Source organism: Arvicola amphibius, chromosome 6 (genome assembly GCF_903992535.2).
Source record: "Arvicola amphibius chromosome 6, mArvAmp1.2, whole genome shotgun sequence".
Taxonomy (NCBI): domain Eukaryota; kingdom Metazoa; phylum Chordata; class Mammalia; order Rodentia; family Cricetidae; genus Arvicola; species Arvicola amphibius.
Window position 1 is genome coordinate 122,942,894 of NC_052052.2, and position 18,865 is coordinate 122,961,758.

General features: G+C 42.9%; 1 protein-coding gene across 8 annotated transcripts; it reads right to left on the reverse strand.

The window, feature by feature from the left end:
* Positions 1–4,749: 4,749 nt before the first annotated feature.
* LOC119817342 (zinc finger protein with KRAB and SCAN domains 3) lies at positions 4,750–16,990 on the reverse strand. Of its 8 annotated transcripts, XM_038334531.2 has the most exons (7): positions 16,640–16,913; positions 16,439–16,502; positions 10,768–11,245; positions 9,468–9,615; positions 9,103–9,167; positions 8,723–8,846; positions 4,750–6,461 (listed from the first exon to the last, which is right to left on the reverse strand). In XM_038334531.2, the coding sequence occupies exons 3-7, from the start codon at positions 11,182–11,184 to the stop codon at positions 5,557–5,559; spliced, it is 1,659 nt and encodes a 552-aa protein (XP_038190459.1). In that variant the 5' UTR covers positions 11,185–11,245; positions 16,439–16,502; positions 16,640–16,913; the 3' UTR covers positions 4,750–5,556. The 8 variants fall into 8 exon arrangements, with proteins under 8 accessions (XP_038190459.1, XP_038190461.1, XP_038190462.1 ...); XM_038334533.2 differs by lacking the exons at positions 16,439–16,502; positions 16,640–16,913 and adding an exon at positions 16,920–16,990; XM_038334534.2 differs by lacking the exons at positions 16,439–16,502; positions 16,640–16,913 and adding an exon at positions 16,920–16,968 and having other exon boundaries at positions 10,768–11,242.
* Positions 16,991–18,865: the final 1,875 nt, after the last annotated feature.

Consider the following 18,865-nt stretch of genomic DNA (forward strand, 5'->3'; position numbering starts at 1 on the left):
TGTCTCCATCCCTAACCCAGAAGCTAGCTCTGATTGATAACCATTTGCAAATAAAGTTAGTTTTCTCCAAGAGGATTTCACTAGGGAAACACACTACTCTTAAGGGTAGACTCTATGTTCAGCTAATGACCAACATGGAACAAAGTCAACGGTCAGGGACATTTTTTGGTTTTGTTTTGTTTGTCTTCTTTACCCTATAGGTCTCTTTGTGTGTGTGTGTGTGTGTGTGTGTACATATATATATATGTGTGTGTGTATAATGTACTTCCAATTTTGAGTTTCTATGGGATTCTTGAGTGTGTGAACATGTGTGTCTTCTGCATCTCTATGTGTTTCTTATGCTTTTTCTTTGGCTCTCTATCTTGTTTGGTTATATTCCAATTTGTTTTTATTTATCTTTATTATTCCTTAGATGCTTGTTTTTGTTTTGTTTTTCAAGACAGGATTTCTCTGTATAATCCTGGCTTTCCTGGAACTCGCTCTGTAAATCAGGTTGGTGCTGTGGAATAATGCTCTTTTACACTGTAAAGATATGTCACTTGTGTTGGTTTAATAAAACGCTGGTTGGCCAGTAGCCAGGCAGGAAGTATAGGTGGGGCAACCAGACCAGGAGAATTCTGGGAAGAGGAAAGGCAGAGACAGAGTTGTCAACCAAATGCAGAGGAAGCAAGATGAGAATGCCTTACTGAAAAAAGGTACCAAGCCATGTACTAAACATAGATAAGAATTATGAGTTAAGTTATGAAAACTAGTTAGTAATAAGCCTGAGCTAATAGGCCAACAGTTTATAATTAATACAAGCCTCTGTGTTTCTTTGGGACTAAACAGCTGCAGGGCTGGGCAGGACAGAAACTTCTGTCTACAGACTGGCCTTGAACTCATGGAGATCTGCCTCCAGAGGGCTGGGAATAAATTTGTACATCACCACCACTGGCTAGATGCTTGTTTTTTTAAAGGAGACTGAGAGTGTAGTCTGGATGGGAGAGGAGGTAAGAAGGAGCTGGAAGGGGAGGGGAACATAATCAGAATACACTGTATGAAAAAAAACCTTTTCGATTAAAAAAAAAGCTCTTCCTTAAGTTGCCTTTGGTCATGGTATTTTATCACAGCAACAAAAGTAATATATAGTTACTCAGATCTGGAAACACCCTCATACACACACAGAGATGCTTTTCACCGGTCCAGGCATCTTCCTATTTTCATTTTTATTTCATGTGTGTATGTACTCATTCCTAAGGAGGAGGCAGTGATGGCTGTGGCAGTGGCTGTGGCAGTGATGACAAGTACAGTCCAACATCCAAGACCAACCATCACATGCAGGGTGGCACCAAAAGAGATTATATGAATGTGTGCCGTATAGCTAAGAAGCTCTTGTCATGCTGCAGATAAGCAGTTTTCATAAATTTGGGATTATACCTTAAATGAGGTAGATAGCCCCAGTCCTCCATAGAGCAAAGCATCCATCTCATGAATACCTCCAGGTAGGCAGTGAGCTGAGTGGAAAGTGGTCTCTTGCTTAGAATATCCATTTATGATCAGGGTAGGTTACAGGGTTTAGGTTATCTTTTGTGAAGTCTTAATCTGTGTGGTACATGCAGGCAATGCTAGTTGCCAAGCAGCTATAATACATGCAGTCAGTTCCCTGTTGGGCGGACAAGAAAAGGAAGACATAAATGAATTGGTAAGAGGGAAGAGGACTTAGTTCTTCTCATACTCACACCCATCTTTGATTCCTTCTAACCTGTCCCAACATAGTCAGGCCACAGAGGTTTTAAAGATACAATTTGGAAATAGAGAACCTTCATTTCTAAAAAACAGGATAGAAACACTTTGGTCTTAAGCAGTAAGCACCTGGGCATTTTATATCAAAAGAAATGTAGAAGCAGTCAATTTTGTGAATTAAACAGGCACCCTTCTAGAATCTGAGTGTGTTTTGGATGCTGTAGAACATTCATTTAACTTATCTCAACCTCGCAGTGCTCCTCTTCTATTCCATTCTAGAAGCAGAGTAGGGAGGCTACAAACCACCTTCCTTGCTCCATTACCAGTGGAAAGAACGACAGAGAGGAAAGGTGGGAGAAGTCAGGTGTGGTTGTGATATACACACCTGTGATCCCCACACCTAGGAAGTGGAGGATCTGGAGTTGAAGATCATCACTGGCTACAAAGAGAAGCTGAAGTCAGTCTGGGGTAGGAAATACACATGGAAAGTGTGACAGACAGCATGATGCTAAATGCGAATGTTCTGTCTAATCCTCAGATGCAGCATCAGGAGGGTTAATTTCCTGTGTCCTCTGGACCACAGATTTTGGCCAGACATCATTCTGAGTGTGCTTGTGAAGACAGTTTTGGAGATTAACATTTGAATGAGTAATTCAGTAAGTACACTGCCTGCCTCTACCCCGCCCCAGCTGTCACCCAATCAGTTAAAGGCCTGAGAGAACAGAAAGCTGACTCTCCCTAGAAAGTGATAGCATTCCTGCCAAAACCTTGTGCAGGACATTGGCTTCCTTGGTCCTTGGATGCAAACAGAACGTTGTTCTTTTAGTCTGGAACCATGCCGCTTTTGAACTGAAACTCACACCGTTGGTCTCCAGATTACAGAAAGCAGTGTCCATAATCACACAACCCAATTCCTCAAAGATATGCCCCTCCCACACACACACACACACACACACACACACACACACACACACACACACACATACACACACTGTATTGATTTTCTACAGGATCGTACGTAATACACATTCAGAAAGTTTAGAAAACACACCATATATGTTTACATTTAAAAGCTCACACAATAAAAATGTGGTTTATTATTAATCATTTATTTTTAGATTTAAATATTGTTAAATGTTAACTTATTAATTAAAATAAAACCACACATTAAAATTTGTTATTTTTAAATATTTATTATTGAAATGCAAACCACTTACATTAGGATTTGTCAAACACGTGTCTGTAGGTTTCTGAAAACCTTGATGTACCAAACCTTGGAAACTCATAAACACAGAGACCTAGATAAGTCTGTGAGGGGGTTAGATTCCTAGCTTTAAAAAAAATGCATTTAGTGAGAGAGAATATAACACATAAGCAAAATCATTGTGAAATCAAACTAGAAAAGTTTGCTATCTCCAAACGTCAGAATCTCCACATTACTCCTATAAGTATGGAAGATGCTGATGCTAGAAACCAAAGGAGAAATACGAGGAGATCCAGTAATGCGAGTATTTCCCCTAAGTGACAGACCAGCGAGTCTCAATCTGTGGGGCATTACCCCCTTGGGGGATTGTATATCAGATATCCTGCATATCAGATATTTACAATTCATAACAGTAGCAAAATTATGGCTATTAAGTAGCAACACAGAAATTTTATGGTTGGGATCACAACATGAGTAACTGTATTAAAGGGTCGTAGCATTAGGAAAGCTGAAAACCACTGTGACAGACTAACGAAAGTTTGCAAGAAAGCAGGTATTCCAAGACCTTTGTAGAAGCGGCTCCACTGGAAATACACGTAATAAATACGTTCACAGTGCTGACTTCAATTGGTAAGCGTGAAATTTTCACCATGATTAAAAATAAACGAACAAATCAACCAACCAACCAGATGCTGCTCTGCAGTGTCCAAGGCGAGTACTGAGGATGAACATAAAGCTCAAGTACTCGCCTGCGCAGTTAAGCAGCATTGGGTATGCGTAATTTGGAGTCAACACGTAAGAGAGCAAAGACTCTTGCACACTCACACTGGTGCTCTGGACCCCAAAACAAGCAATCCCTGTTTTAAATGGTTGGTGTGAACTCACTGGCTTGCTCAAGTATGGACTTAGCAGGGCAGATTTTGTGCAGTTTGTTATCCATATGTGGTAGGTGAATGATCTTCAAGAAAAGTAGAATATCAACTACCAGGTTTCTGAAACTTTCTATAAAAAGATGTTTAGACATATTTATCAGTGTTTTGCTCATATGTATGTCTGTGCACCAAGTGTGCTCAGTGCCCTCAGTGGTCAGAATAGTGTTTTGGATTCCCTGGAACTGGGTTATGGATAGTTCCAGTACATCGTGTGTGTACTGAGTATTGAGCCTAGATACTCTGCAAGAACAAGTGCCCTACTGAAATACTTCTTGTTGTTATTTTGTTTTTTGAGACAGGGTTTCGCTGTATATCCCTGACTTTCCTAGAACTTGCTTTGTAGATCAGGCTACCACCCTTGAACTCAGAAATCCACCCTCTATCCGCACCCCACAAGTGCTGGGATTAAGCCTGACTACTGAAATACTCTTAACACTTAAAAGTCAAGCTAGAGAGTGTTCACATAGTTCCCAGCAATACTGTAGGAGACAGGTAAAGCATTTGATGTTAGTTCTTTCTTAGGAAGCTGGTCATACAAGGACAGCAAACTAGCAATGTCACTGCCTACCTAGTGTTATCTGTGCAGTCCCTCTCCCTGTAGTGAGCACTGCGGAACAGCACATGAAGAGAACACATGCTGTCTACCCAGTAGTGAGGCTCCCATGAACTCTTGTCCCTCCCACCCCCCAGGATCTTGTGAGTAACCTGCTGCACCACATGTACTTATGGACCTTCCCCAGCTCTGAGAGGTTTTCTTTGTTTTTATCTCTTGGTATCGTAACCCCACTGCTTTAGTACAGTTGAGTCTGTGGTTAGGACATAAGGAGAGGAGGCAGGAGCTCTTGGTTAGGCCCATGACAACCACCAAAGTGAGAATACAGAGGCTAATCCTTAGACATTGATCACTTTATTCTGGAACTAGTTTTCACACTACAAGAGTAGGAAAGGTTTTTTTTTTTTTCCTCCCAAGAGTAACAAAATTAACAGAAAAAAAAAATTACTGGAATTCCATGGGTGGCACATTCACAATGACTTAATGCTAAAGAAGCTGCTTAAGGCACTCTCACAGAATTCCTAAATTAGGTAAAGAATTAAAGGATTCTAGCATAATAACCTCACCTTCACCCCTCCCCTGCCAAGTCAGGGAACTTGGCAAAAAAACAAAAGCAAAAATAAAAACAAGGCAGTACTACATTGACTCAATCTAAAACATCCTGTTTGTTTTTTAAGATATACAAATGGCCTTGGTGAAAATTTCCAGATAATAATGGGTTTTCAGAGCTATGCAGGAAACCTCACCAGTATATTTAATAAGTCTCTATGAGTTAGCACCTGTATACAAGGCACAAAGCAGGACATACGATTTCCAAGTCTGACCACTTGTGAAGGGCCCATTAGCCTAACAAAGGGTCAGAGTAACACCCCCAAAGCATAAGTGTCCCTCAGGAGACCTGAGATGCAGGTCAAGGGAAGGCAATTTGCCAGTCAGGAAGCCCATTTGATTCCAATGGGTGAGAACTCTTACAGACAACTCTTTCTCATAACCTCCTATGAAATAAATTTTTTGTTTTCCTCTAGTTACCTTCTAGCATGTAGAAGATAATGAGTCTCAGCCAGATCCCTAATATCTAAGGATGTGCATTATTAGATAGAGCGCCAGGCTATGACTTTTGCAGTCATAAGGGCTCAAGGGTGACTTCAGTTCAATGACAGTTGAACACCAACTTCGGAATGTACAGCGGGGGTCACTGTGACAGGTTTCTTCCCTGTGTGTCTTCTCTGATGTTGAATAAGGTACGAAGGTCGGGTGAAGCCTTTTCCACATGTTTTGCACTCAAAGGGTTTTTCGCCAGTGTGTACTTTTTGGTGTTCAATAAGGCTTGTAATCCTACTGAAGCTTCTCGCACAATCATTGCATTGATAAGACACAGGAGTTTCAATATTTTCCCAATGGCTTTCCACCCTACTATGACTTTCCCAGTAAGGTTCTGGAACAAAAAAATCTTTATCCCCAGTATGGGTCCTCTGGTGTCTCAGGAGATGTGAGCTACGCCTAAAGGCTTTGGGACACATATTGCACTGGTACGGCTTCTCCCCGGTGTGAATTCTGTGATGCTCAAGGAGGCTGCAGCTCTGGGTGAAGGTCTTCCCACAGTCATCACACTCGTAGGGCTTTTCCCCGGTGTGGGTTCTCTGGTGCTTGATGAGATCTGAGCTGTGACTGAAGGCCTTGCCACATTCTTCACACTCGTATGGCTTCTCACCAGTGTGAACCCGCTGATGAATGATGAGAGCTGAGCTTCCAATGAAGGCTTTGCCACACTCCTCACATTCATAGGGTTTCAATCCAGTGTGGATTCTTTTGTGTTTACTTAAGCCTGAACTCTGAGCAAAACTCTTTCCACATTCACGGCAATAGAACCGCCGATTTCCAGTGGCGGTTTTCTGTGTTGTCTGTACCTTGCCTTCCTGCTCACTGGCTTCTGCACTGGCAGGGATCTGAACAGTGTCTTCACCCAAGTAGCACAGCGTCTGCTCGGGCTTTTGTTCTGTGTACTCCTCAGCTGGAGCCAAGTCCCTAATCTTAGTCTGCATGTCCTGATCTGAAACACAAATGCCAGCAACTGTCAATTACGTTTTGCATTAGAGCACATGATGGATAGCATGGAGAGAAGAATTACAAAGGTCTATATACACCAAGGTCAAGCATTTAAATGCAGAAATTGGGATGGGACAAAGAGGAGGATACAGAGAAGCTAGAGAGACCTGGAGACAGGAATGGGCTGATAATAGATGGGTACAACTGAGAATGGAGGGAGCGGAGGAAACCAGTGAGAACCGACACTGCCTGTGGATACAGAGGGGAGGTGGTGTGGGAACCTCTAAGTTGTAATACTAGAAAGGTGGCACAGAAGTACACCTAAGTTAGTACTGCACTTTCTCTGCTGGGGAAGAGTGGAGCTGACCAAGCCTTTGGAGGCCAGAAAATCATTAGTGAGTCATAGATCTTGGATACTGAACTACAAGATGTAAAGCTATACTGCTGGACTTTGGCTTTCCTGAAGTGTGATGGTTTTTATGCCCCAGTTCTTCCCTTTTGGAGTAAAGAATATTTAACTTGTTCTTAATTTTACAGGAACCAACAATTAAAGAGACTGGATATTTTTAAAAAGACTCTGTATTCTAAAGTGTTGAGATTTTTAAAAAAGGTTATGAGATTTTAAAAAGTTATACTGCTTTATATTGGGATAAAGTCTTGGGGACAAGAAAGGAAAGGTTGCTTTAATTGTGGTGTATTTTTATGTCAGGTTGACAAGGGTCAACTAATTTGTGCTAGTTACTTTCTGTCAACCTGACACAAACTAGAGTCACTCCAGAAAAGGGTGTCTCAGCAGAGTAATCACCTCCATCAGACCGCTCTGTAGACAAGTCTGTGAGGCATTTTCTTGTTTGATCACTGACGTGGGGGTCCACCACACTGTGGGGGTGCCATCCCTGGACAGGTAGTTCTGATCGCACCAGAAAGTAAGAGAGTAAGCCAGTTTACAGATTTTGTCAATGGTCTCTGCTTCAGTCCCTGCCCTCAGATTCTTGTTTGAGTTCCTGCTCTAATTCCCCTCAACAGTGTCATGGAAATAAACCCTCGAGCCCTCCAAGGAGTCATAGTACGTGAGTCATATGGTATTTATTATTGCAGGAGAAAACAAACTAGAACAGATGTGAGAACGACTGAGTACAGGAAGTAACAGAAAGCAGGGCAAGTGCTCACATTTGTTTATGATAAAGACAAAGGCAGTTATGCTGACCTATGCCGTGGCAGTGGCGGGCACACCAGAATAGAGCACCAGCTCTCTGAGACAAAATCGGAGTCACTACCATGACACCAGTGAGTTGTGTGACTTCTGACAAGTCTGACAACCCTATGTCCTTGCCTCTAGGTGTGTGTGTGTGTGTGTGTGTGTGTGTGTGTGTGTGGTGGGTGTATGTGTGTGTGTATGCATGTATACGTGTATATACACACACCTATAGCTGATATCTAATGTTGCTTCATTCTCACACTGTGACTCCATGACCCATTTCTTGTGGAGGGTCTCCTTAGCTTTTTCACTAGTCATGGATGGGAATAGGAAGGGAAAGGGAAGATTTTTTTTCCAGTTCATTCAAGCCATAGTCTCATACATGCTAGAAAAGTGTTCTACCTCTGAGATGCACAGGCCCAGCACTCAGTCTTTACCCAGAATCTCCTCTGAGCCAGCACAACACTAGGGACGGGATCTACTTTATCCCACTCTTCTTGACTAGAGTACCCATGGAGTGTGCTACTGTCTTTGTCAACTTGACACAAATCTGGGTATATTGGGGAAAAATCTTAATTGAGATAATCCCTCTATAAAACTGGCCTGTAGGGGAGTCTGTGGGGACATTTTTTATGGCAGTGCCATCTCCAAGCATGATGTCCTGGAGTGTATAATAAAACAGGGTAAACAAGTTGTGAAAAGCAAGCCAGTAAGTAGTACCCTGCCACGGCTTCTGTTTCTACCTCAAGGTTTCTGCTTGAGTTTTGTACTGACTCTGCTGTTGAACTCTAATGTGGAACTGTACGCTGAAATAAACCCTTTCTTCCCCAACTTGCTTTTACTCATAAGTGTTTTGTGACAGCAATAGAAACCCTAACTGCGACAGAGGATAAAGGATCAAGATTACAAGAATTAAGGAGCTAGTCAATAATAGGCTTTCAAAGTGTGTTTATAATTTCAAATATAATGAACTCAATAGCTTCTAACAGCCCAAACAGGGGAAGGAGGTTCTATTACAGAAAAGATATCAAGAAGCCCGAGAAGAAATTAGCATCTGTCAGTCTTACCTAGGGAAACCAGGCTGCCAGGGTTTTCCTGCATGTCATCTTTGTAGAGGTTCATCTGAGATGAATCCTGTTCAGTCCATCTGGGAGAAAGGGCTGGAGCTACATCTTCCATTTTTAGCAACCCCTAAAGAGAATAAAAGTCCACCAAAGAGATGGAACAGGGAATATCTGGGTTGTAAGTTCACAGGCTCAACCATTCCACCCCCAAATGGCAATGTCTCAAACACACTATGGGAAGTAGAACAGTAAGAAGACCTTGGGAAGACGGAAATGCAGACTCCAACTAAGAACTGGGTGGAGAATGGGGGCCAGGGGAGGGATGGAGCGGAAAGGGGGCACATTAGTAAAGGATGTTGAAGACGGGAACAACTCTAGCTCACCTGCAACTCGGAAGTGAGTCTGGGAGCTGCCACTCCATCTTCTTCACAGTGGCCCCCCTGGGTGACTACAACAGAAAGCTCTGGGTGAGACTCCCACCAGTGCCGAGTCCCCTCAAATTGTGGAACCCAGGTTTAAAAGCTTGACCTATAATTTTTTGCAAATACAAGTTTATAAAATATTTTCTTTTCCAAAATACCTGGTTGCTACCAGAGTCAAAGATATTCTGTGAAGATACACAAAAGCTCTTGGAGAGCCAGAGTATGGGTCATTGGGAAAGTACTTGATCAGCATGTGTGAAGTCCTGGGTTTCATCACATGTACCACACACAAGAAGGAAAATGACATAAAGCCCAGTAACACTAACCTCTGACTTCTGAGGGCAGGGATCCCAAAGACTCCTGCTTAAGCAGAGGCTCCATGGGCTCCATCTGGCTACTCTCTGAGTCCTGAGCTGATGTCAACAGTACTGCCTTGGAACAAAGGATTTCCTGCCCATCGTCATCATCTGGAACCTAGAAGCCATTCATTTATTTTTATTTTCCATATAGTTATTAGACATTCTCAAAGTAATTTCAGCTTGACACTGTCTCCAAACTCTACAAATATGTACTCACTTAATACAGACAATGACTTCATGAGGGCACAGCTTACTTAAAATTACTCTACTAAATGACAAAGCTAAGAGGAGAGACCAGGCAAATGTTTCCACAGTTCATCCAATGCTTCCTATACATGTAGATTTATGAACTCACTTAGGAAAACAGTGATATAAACCCAGTCCATGCTAATTTCTTACCAGAAACCTGAGGATGCTATTTCTAGTTTAGTCTATAGAATGGGCGAAACTAGAAAGCCAACAGTATGTGAAGCCACCCAGTAGGGCGTGGCCCATGCTATCTGCCACTGGTTTGTTTCAGATCATTGTTACAGTTTCCAAGTTCCACTCTTTCCCACTGCTCAGCATCCCCACACCTTTCACAGACTGAAGCTCAGCAGCTGTGGTGACTATTCACTGTTAGAAAACTCAGGGAGTAACTCCAAGTCCAGAACTTTGACTTTGGTCACTGCTTAGAAAGCCATGTGTCTCCTGAATAAAAACACTAGGGAATGCAGAGAGGAAACTGTCTCCTATAATAGGCCAGAAGATGGAAGTTAACAGCAGCCCATTTTCTACCAGAGGATCAAACAAGGGATCCATAAATTTGGACAGGATAAAACCTTTTAGATTCTAGGAAAACTGTGGAATTTCCCTCCATTGTCAATGATAACAACAAAGCAAGGTGGCTAAGTACGACAGCACTGAAGATGTCGTCACATGCGACAAGCCAAGAAAACACTTATCAAGTCGTTTGTGCCCACTGCCACTGTGCTCAAGCCTGCCCTCGGGTCTTACTCAGCGCACCAGTTAGGAGTTCACATCTAACCTTTCACCTCTCTGCTCGACACAGTCTACCCGCGCTGCGCTAGCTCTGAGTTCTCCCAATCCTTGTACTTTCCTTGTGCTTTTAACTATTCTGAGGGGTCCAGGCCACTTCGCTGTTGCCTCAGGTTCCCAGTTCAGACTGAGACTTCGCAGGCTCTAAGCAATGCCTCCCTTGGATCTTGCTCGAGGTTTCTGGAAGGCACAGGGCATAGGTCTCAGGCCCTAAACCTGTTCCTTCTACCTGTGGAGGCGTCTCGTCCAGCTGCCTCTCCAAGTACTCCAACAGGGCCACCACCTCCTCCCCGCTGTCGGGGTGCTGCTCGCGCACCCAGGCCTGCAGCTCCCCTGGCAGGATGGTCAGGAACTGCTCCAGCACCAGCAGCTCCAGAATCTGCTCTTTGCTGTGCATATCTGGCCGCAGCCACTGTCTGCAGAGCTCTCGGAGCCGGCTAAGAGCCTGCCGGGGTCCAGCAGCCTCTGGGTAGCGGAAAGCGCGGAAGCGCTGGCGGGAGCGGTCTGGCCCAGGGCTGCCCAGCCAACTGGCCTCCTCTGCCAACGGGGAGGTCTCTTCCTGTTCCACCTTTATGACCAGTAACTCCATCTGGTCCTCTGCAGAGTGTGAGTCCAGGGCTGTGCTTTCCCTTGATTCTCTAGCCATCCCGAGCCAAGTAGTTCTCCCGTTTCACTGCAGCTGTGAGCTGTATTTCTGCAAGAGACTACTGAGAGGTGGAGAGGACTATGAGCCACTTGGAGTTGCAAATGCTCCCCTCCTCTTATGCCCAGGACCCCAGGGAACCTGCCAAGGAGCAGCTGGGGAGATCCCCATGTTCAAATGTCTCTGTAGGTTTCCATTCTGGGGGACTTAGAATCAACTAGGCATGTCTGTGAGGGTGTTCCGGAGAGGTTAAACTTGAGTCTGAAGATCCACGTGACTGCGGGTGGCATCATTCCACGTGCTCCAGCCTCACACAAAAAGGAGCTAACACATGAAACAGCAGCATTCATCTCTCTGCTTCCTCACTACAGACAGATGTGAGCAGCTGCCTCCTTGTTGGACTGTACCCTCAAACTGTCAACCAAAGGAAACCCTGTTGGGCAGTTTGTCACAGCAATAAGGAAGTACCTAACTTAACTAGACCAGAGAAGAGAGGCCGTGATAAACTTGATTACGTGTTTCTTACCCAAGCCCTAAATGGACATAACTGAAGTTTAATAGGCCATTCTGGTGAGAGTGTGCAATTCCAGAAATGTGAGCAGTGGAAGCCTAGCTGACGGAGTTTCAGAGTGGAATACAGACCCTTTCAGGAACAGGAATCTCTTTATGTTTACAAAGAATCTGGCTGCATTCAGTCCATGCCATAAGACTGAATTAAAAAATAGCAGACTAATTTATTTGGCAGAAGAACTTCCAACTAGGCTAGCATGCAGGCTGTGGCATGACTAGTGCTCACTTACTCAGATCAGTAAGTAGAGAGACCAGAAATCTAGGCAAACTGTGGTCTGTTCAGGAAAGGCGAGTGTCCAGTGTAATGAAACTATGAGGTGCAGGCGGGTAAAGCTTCTGCAGCTGTCACACGAGTATTGTGAAAGATACATCTTGTGTTCTACATCTGGGAAATAGGAAAAGCTCTCGGAGGGCAAGACCCTACACATCCATTCAGAATCCTAATTTGTGAAATTCATTTAAAAGGGAGAACCGAAACTGAGAACATCACCATAAGAGTTTACTGATTCAAAATGGCAGCCTATGGAAGCATGTCCCCCTGGGTCAGCCTCAAAGGCATGTGGAGACCACTATAACAGTGGTATAAAGGAATCAAGCTACATTTCAAACAAGCAATACTTGAAAGAATCATCCAAGTAGTACTGGCTTTGCAAGCATGAAAGATATAAAAGTAAAGGAATCAAGGAGGCTTGCACAATTCCAGAAAGACCCTTCACTAGGCTGTGTGCTGGGGTCAGATTCCCCATAAGAAGGTCGTTGCATGAAGCTGGGAATATAAAGCCTACACTGCAATGGAGATTCCAAAATATAGATGCTAGGATCATGGGACATCCGCTGAGAAAAGCCAAGGCACAGAGGAGAGCTGGAACGAGAGAGGTCATGTGCTGTAGACAACAGAGCTGGAGAGGCAGAGCTGCCCAGAGTTGTTAAGCCCAGGTGACTGCATCACGAGCCCGAGGCATGCAGGATTTGGTGTTTTCCTCCTGGTCTTGCTTTAGTCCAATCTTGCCCTGCTATGTTCCTGTTCCTTATGTTTGGAATAGGAATGTTTACTTTGAGCCCGTGTACATAAGAAGTACATTACTTATATTATTTTACAGGAACTCACAGTTATAGAGATTGCCTGAGTTTCAGAAAAAACTCTGCACTTACATTCTGAATAGTGTTGGGACTGGTAAATACTACATGGATATTTGGAGACAGACTAAAACACATTTTACCTTATGAGATGAATGTGACCATGGGGGCCAGGGTTAATATGTTATATTTAAGTGATACATTTAATTATGACAAGTTAATCTTGTTAACATGACAGGGTTTAGGATCACTTAGGAAACTTGGAGGGCATTTTTAGAAAACTTTAACTGAGGTAAGAAGACTTACTGTGTATACAGGCAGTACCACTCCATGGGCTAAGATCCTAGACTGAATAAAAAGTAGAAAGTAGAGCACTGGCATCCAGCTCTCTCTCTGCTTTCTGATGACAGAATGTGACCCACCACCCCAACTTTCGACTCTGATTTCCCCGCTATGGTAGACAGTATCGTCAAATAAACCCTTTTTTAAGTTATATTGCTAGGTATTTTTGCTAGAGTAATTAGGAAATCTGAACCCTACAATAAGCTCTCCAAAGGATGTTCTGGAAATGGGTCTGAACACCTCATACCTCTGGAGAGAGAAATTGAGACTAGGGCAGCCAAGTTTCAGTGGACCTGTAATTCTAGCAGCGGGAATGTACAGAACAGAGTATCCCTAGATTGAATGGCCAACTCTTGCCCAACTGGTGAGCTTTAGGTTTAGTGAGAGACCTGTCTCAGAAACATAAATAGATAAAGGTGGAGAACAATAGAGGAAGACATTCAATACTGGTGTCTGGCTTCCATGTGCAAACGTGTGTGCATGTACCAGTATGTACAAGCACACAAACATTTGAACAAACATACCACACACACTGTAGACTTCAAAACTAGAAAATGTGCTGATTCATCTCCGTATTCTAAGCTTACAGGAAACTTAGAAACCGGAGGTTAAGGAGGTAAGGACACAGGCTGCCTCCATAGCACACCAGCAGGCATGTTTGTTTCCCAGAGTTGAACAACAGATAGCAGATGGATAGGCAGATGTGCACATGCAGATTGAGTAAAGGGAGGCACCCCTCCTTTTCCTTCACTGTGTAACCTCAAATCTGTGTTAAATGGGCATTCAGTGGCTGTCCAGTGGGCTTCACAAGGGAGATAAAGTTGGCATAATTCATGTCAAAGAAGACTGGATGAGTACCCCACCTGACTTAGAATATGGGCACTAGAATAAGACATTTATGGAGGCCCTTCCTCTACCCACTATCAGACCTTGGAAATGTCACATATTAACCAGTCAGTGCCTCAAGGTTTTCACAGCTTCTCAGAAACTGTGAGACCTGGGATTCCTAAAAGGGATGGAAGATCTGATTCCTTTGTCTAGAAGGAGTGGGAGGGACTAGGCTAGATCTGCCTGCAAAGTTCAGTGAGTACTCTCAGAGCGCTCCTCATCACCCGCTGGAGCAAGACCAGAGCGAGGAAGACTGGAGCAGCTAAGTCTGTTCCCATTTCAATTTCTACCTCTCACTCCAGTTTTCTCCAGTTCCAGGGACAGCATAGATGACAGATGGAAGCTAAGGACCCTGGACTTAATTGTGCTTTTTCTTTTGGTTTTATAAGACAGGGTCTCACCCCAGTCCCGGATGGCCCTGGGTTCACCACATAGCCCATGGTGTCCTTGAACTCAGGGCAATCTTCCTGACTCAACTTCCCAAGAGCTGAGATTACTGGTGTGAACCATCATATCTGGATGAACATCACATCAACTGTTAGAAAAAAACAAACCAAAAAAAAAAAAAAAAAACCTTCCTCCTAATTAGCTGTCACAAGAGATCTGGGATACTCTAAGTTTTTCTCAAGCAAACATAATTTAATCATACTTTAGATCCAAGAACTCAAGTACAGGTAAAAACACAAGAGAAAATTAAAATTATTAAAGCTTTGCTACACAACAGACTCACTGGAAAGCTTTTAAAGCCTATAATAGTTGTGCAGATAAGGTCAACTGAACCAGCCTCTGGGGGTGAGCTACAGGCCTCAGTATTTGAGAACTTACTGTGTAATCCAAAGTATAGCAAAGGGTGAGAACTAAGAAGCTAAAGAGATTTTTTTTTTAAGTATCAGTAGAATAAAGCAATTGATATGAGAATATTAAAAACCCATTTTCCCATAAATAGATAGTATTTTAAAGAGGAAGCAAAGGAAAGGCAGACCAGCATAGATTAGAAGAGACAGCAATTCAGTACAAACTATGTAATTTAAACATCCCCAAACTGTAAAAAGGTATTTGTGGGTCGATCAGGAAAACATGAACACAGTGTTAAGGAATTGCTGTCAATTCTGTTTATTGTGACAGTGTGGCTAAATGAAAGTTCCTATCTTAGCAATGACATGCTTGCAGATGGCTCTGATGTCTTGGCCTCCAGTCTGTTGTAAAATGAATGAAAGGAAGATGGGAGGGAGAGGAGAAAAAGGAAAAGGGAGGCAGGGAAGGACAGATGGTGAGAAGAGGAAAGTGAAGGAAATGGGAAAGCCAGGAAAAATGCGAATGAAATTAAGTAAAACTGCTGAATGATGGGTTGACTGCTGCAGTCGAGTTGAAGTTTTTCGCCAACTTATATTTAAACCTTTTTCAATATAATGCTAAACATTAAACAAAATCCTATTTTTTCTTTCCTAAATACAGTCCAAAACATTATGTTGGGGTCAAGGGAGGTAAGAGTAAACCCAAGATTGAAAGGGTTTCATCGCCTGTCCTATCTGAAGTCTCAGCCCAACTGGGCAGAGTTCAAAGGTACAGGATCAGGACTGTTTACAAAGGGGAAGAGTTTGCCAAATAAGCAAACCAAAGACAAGGTTTTTAGGTTTTTTTTTTGTTAAGTTACAAATAGAAAAAAGAATGCTACAGGGATTCCTGTAGGTTTCAAGAATGTTAAAAACCCCAAATTCTCCAAGAAAAGGAGGCAGATAAAAGGATTATAAAAGATTGCAAGAGACATCAATTCAATGACAATGGTAAACGATATATGGTCAACATTAGCCTTAAAAACCTGCAACAAGAACAAAGTGTTAGTATGACTCAGTTTCAAATCTATCTACCTCTAATCTGTCACCAATCTGTCTAACTATCAGTCACATCGATCATCCATCCATGGGATCCTTATGCAGGTGAGGATTCTTGCTGAGGGCCAGAAAGCTGGCAGGTTGCAAAACAGGAATGTCAGCTTACACCAGGGTCCTTAGTCTCTTCACTGTTAGATACCTCTTGCTGCTCCTTCTGTTTCCCAAGCTCCTCCTCCCCCTAAAAAAAATGGCATCCCCAAGACTGTAAAACTCTGTGAGTCTGAACATCACAACACACTACACAAACCACTTCTCATCTTTCCTTTGGGATAGGCTCTTCTCCAGAATGTTTTATTTTCCTTCCTAAAATACAGAAATTACCCATTACAAAGAGAACTGGTAAATAGCACTAAAATTCAAAAGGCAACAGCCAGTACCAAGGCTAGTCATCGAGGCGAAAGTGCTGTCCTAGTTAGAAAGAGCGACAGCAATAATAAAAGCAATCTTTACGCTGCAGATTACCCCGTGCCTGGTACTATTTTAAGCACCTTGCACAAATGAAGCCATTCACTCCTCACAGCAATCCAGTAAGTTAGGCGGTATCATTATCCCCTAAAATAGCAAAACATAGAAAAGTTAAGGGACTGGGAAAAAGTCACAAAATAGCACAGGCCAAAATCCACCAGGCAACCCGACTCCAAAGTTCTGGCTCTTTTCCAGTACCCCAGAATAAAGACCTTGGAACTGACCTTGTCTCCAGGAAAAGCAAAACTGTGCCGTCTCCCATTTTTCAAAGCTTAAGTACAAGACCCAAGAATCCCATCTCCAAACGCCCTGCGACTGACCAGACACCCGGAACCGGCCCGAGGCGAGGCGCCCGAGGCCCTGTCGGGCACTCGGCCCAAGTGGCCACCGAGGTTTTTTTCCGGCGCCGCTAGGCCGCAGGGGAAGGCGTTCTGTCCCACCCTCACCGACCCACAAGCAGCCCGGCCCGCTGGAGGACTGTAGCAAGACGTGACCCAAACCCACCCGCGATCGCAGCACCTCGCAGCACCCCGCAGTCACAAAAGTGTCCGAAAGTCCGACCCCGGGGGGCGGGGCACAGGGCACTTCCGGCCTCTCTAGGCAACAGCGACACTCTATGGTTCGCCTCCCCCCCCTCCTTCGTGGTTGTTTCGTGAAAAATATTTTTTAAAAAAGTATATATTTTTAACTGAAGTAGAATTACATCACTTTCTCGCTTCCCTTTCCCCCCTCCAGCTCTTTCCAAGAAACCCTTCCATACCCTCCCACTCTTAAGTTGATAGCCTCTTTTTATTACTGTTAAATTCGTATATGTACATATGTATGTGCATGCACAAATTATATTTATTTATTTATATTTCCACGCACGCACGCACGCGCACACACACACACGCACACGCACACACACTCAACCCGCTAAGCCGGGTGTTGTGTTGTTGTGTATATATGATTTCAAGGCTGACCACTTTGCATTGACAGCCAATAGGAGGGCTCATCCCTGGGACAGACTAATTCTCCATTCCTCAGCAGTCAATAGTTGTCTGTGGTTCTTTGGTTAGGGGTGGCACCCAGTGAAATTTTGCCCCCCCCCCCCCCCCAAGTTAACATGTTTATTGATGCTGCCATTGTTCCAGTCTTTGTATGCAGCCATTTCTAGGTGGAACTGTGTCACGGCTGGGTTCTTGGTATTCTGGCTCTTAATAGTCTTTTTCCTCCTCTTCTCCACGTTCTCTGAGCCATAGATGCAGATGTAAATGTATCTGTTGATCTCTGAATTGTGTCCAGCTGCGGTTTTCTGTGATGGTCCCCTCTATTGGTTGTAAAGAGAGGCTTCTTTGATGAGGGGTGGTAGCTACATTTATTTAGGAAAGATGGCTCTAGCACCAACAGACTTTCAAAACGTGATTTTCCCAAGGACAACTAAGGGAAGATAACAAAATAATGAGTCTTTGTATAGCCTGACATCTCTGTGAGTAGAAAAAGGTAAAAAGAAAATTCTATTTTCTTGTGTCATTGCAAAGAAGTCCTAAGGAAATGTATCAGAAATTATGCAAATGTTTAGAAACTGGATGAAAAAGGGAACTAAGGATGAGGGGAATGTGTTTTCTTTTTAATTTACAACTAGTTGTATTTTCTGATTAAAATATTAATTATAAATACAACACATTTTTAATGAAAATTCTGAATGACTTTTACAGAAAATCCAAGATAATCTTCAAATTATAATCAAAATTTTAGGTTTAAGATGTTAAATTGAAAAAAAATTGAGGTTGATAATTACATTTTTCATCACTAACCCAAATAAGAAAACACCACCATAAAAAGTCAACCAGTACAGTAGCAAGAAAGTATAAAAGAGATCTAAATGGAGGAATAAGGCTTTATTGATGGAAGAGCAATAGTTGAGAGCCAGATAAGTGGGTTTATGTCTATAATCCCAGCATGTGGGAAGCTGAGGAAGGAGACTCACTTTAAATTACAGCTTCACGTTCAAGGCTAGTTTGGTCTACACTGTGAGTCCTGGATTACAGTGTGAGATCCATCCTCATAAAACAAAACAACCATTTTTAAAAGAACTTTACTCATGATCACACAAGCAACCGTAATTAAACTCAGTGGGTCACACACACAAAAAGACATCAAAGTAGAGGAGACATGGGAAGAAGGATTTCAGTGGGAGATGGTTTCAGTGAGGAAGGGGGAGGGTGACGAGAGATGAAGATGATCAAAACTCAATGTAAGTGTATGAAATTGTCAAATAATAATAGAATTTTAAACCATAAAAGTACATACCTATTGAAAGATCCCCCTACCAAATAACAAATATAAATAAATAATAAAGATAATATACCATATCATGTATTTGATAATTCAACTTTATTGGGGTGTTGTTTTCCCTAAATTAATACAAAAGTTTAATGCAGAGTGCTTGTTTCAGCACCATAGCCTAT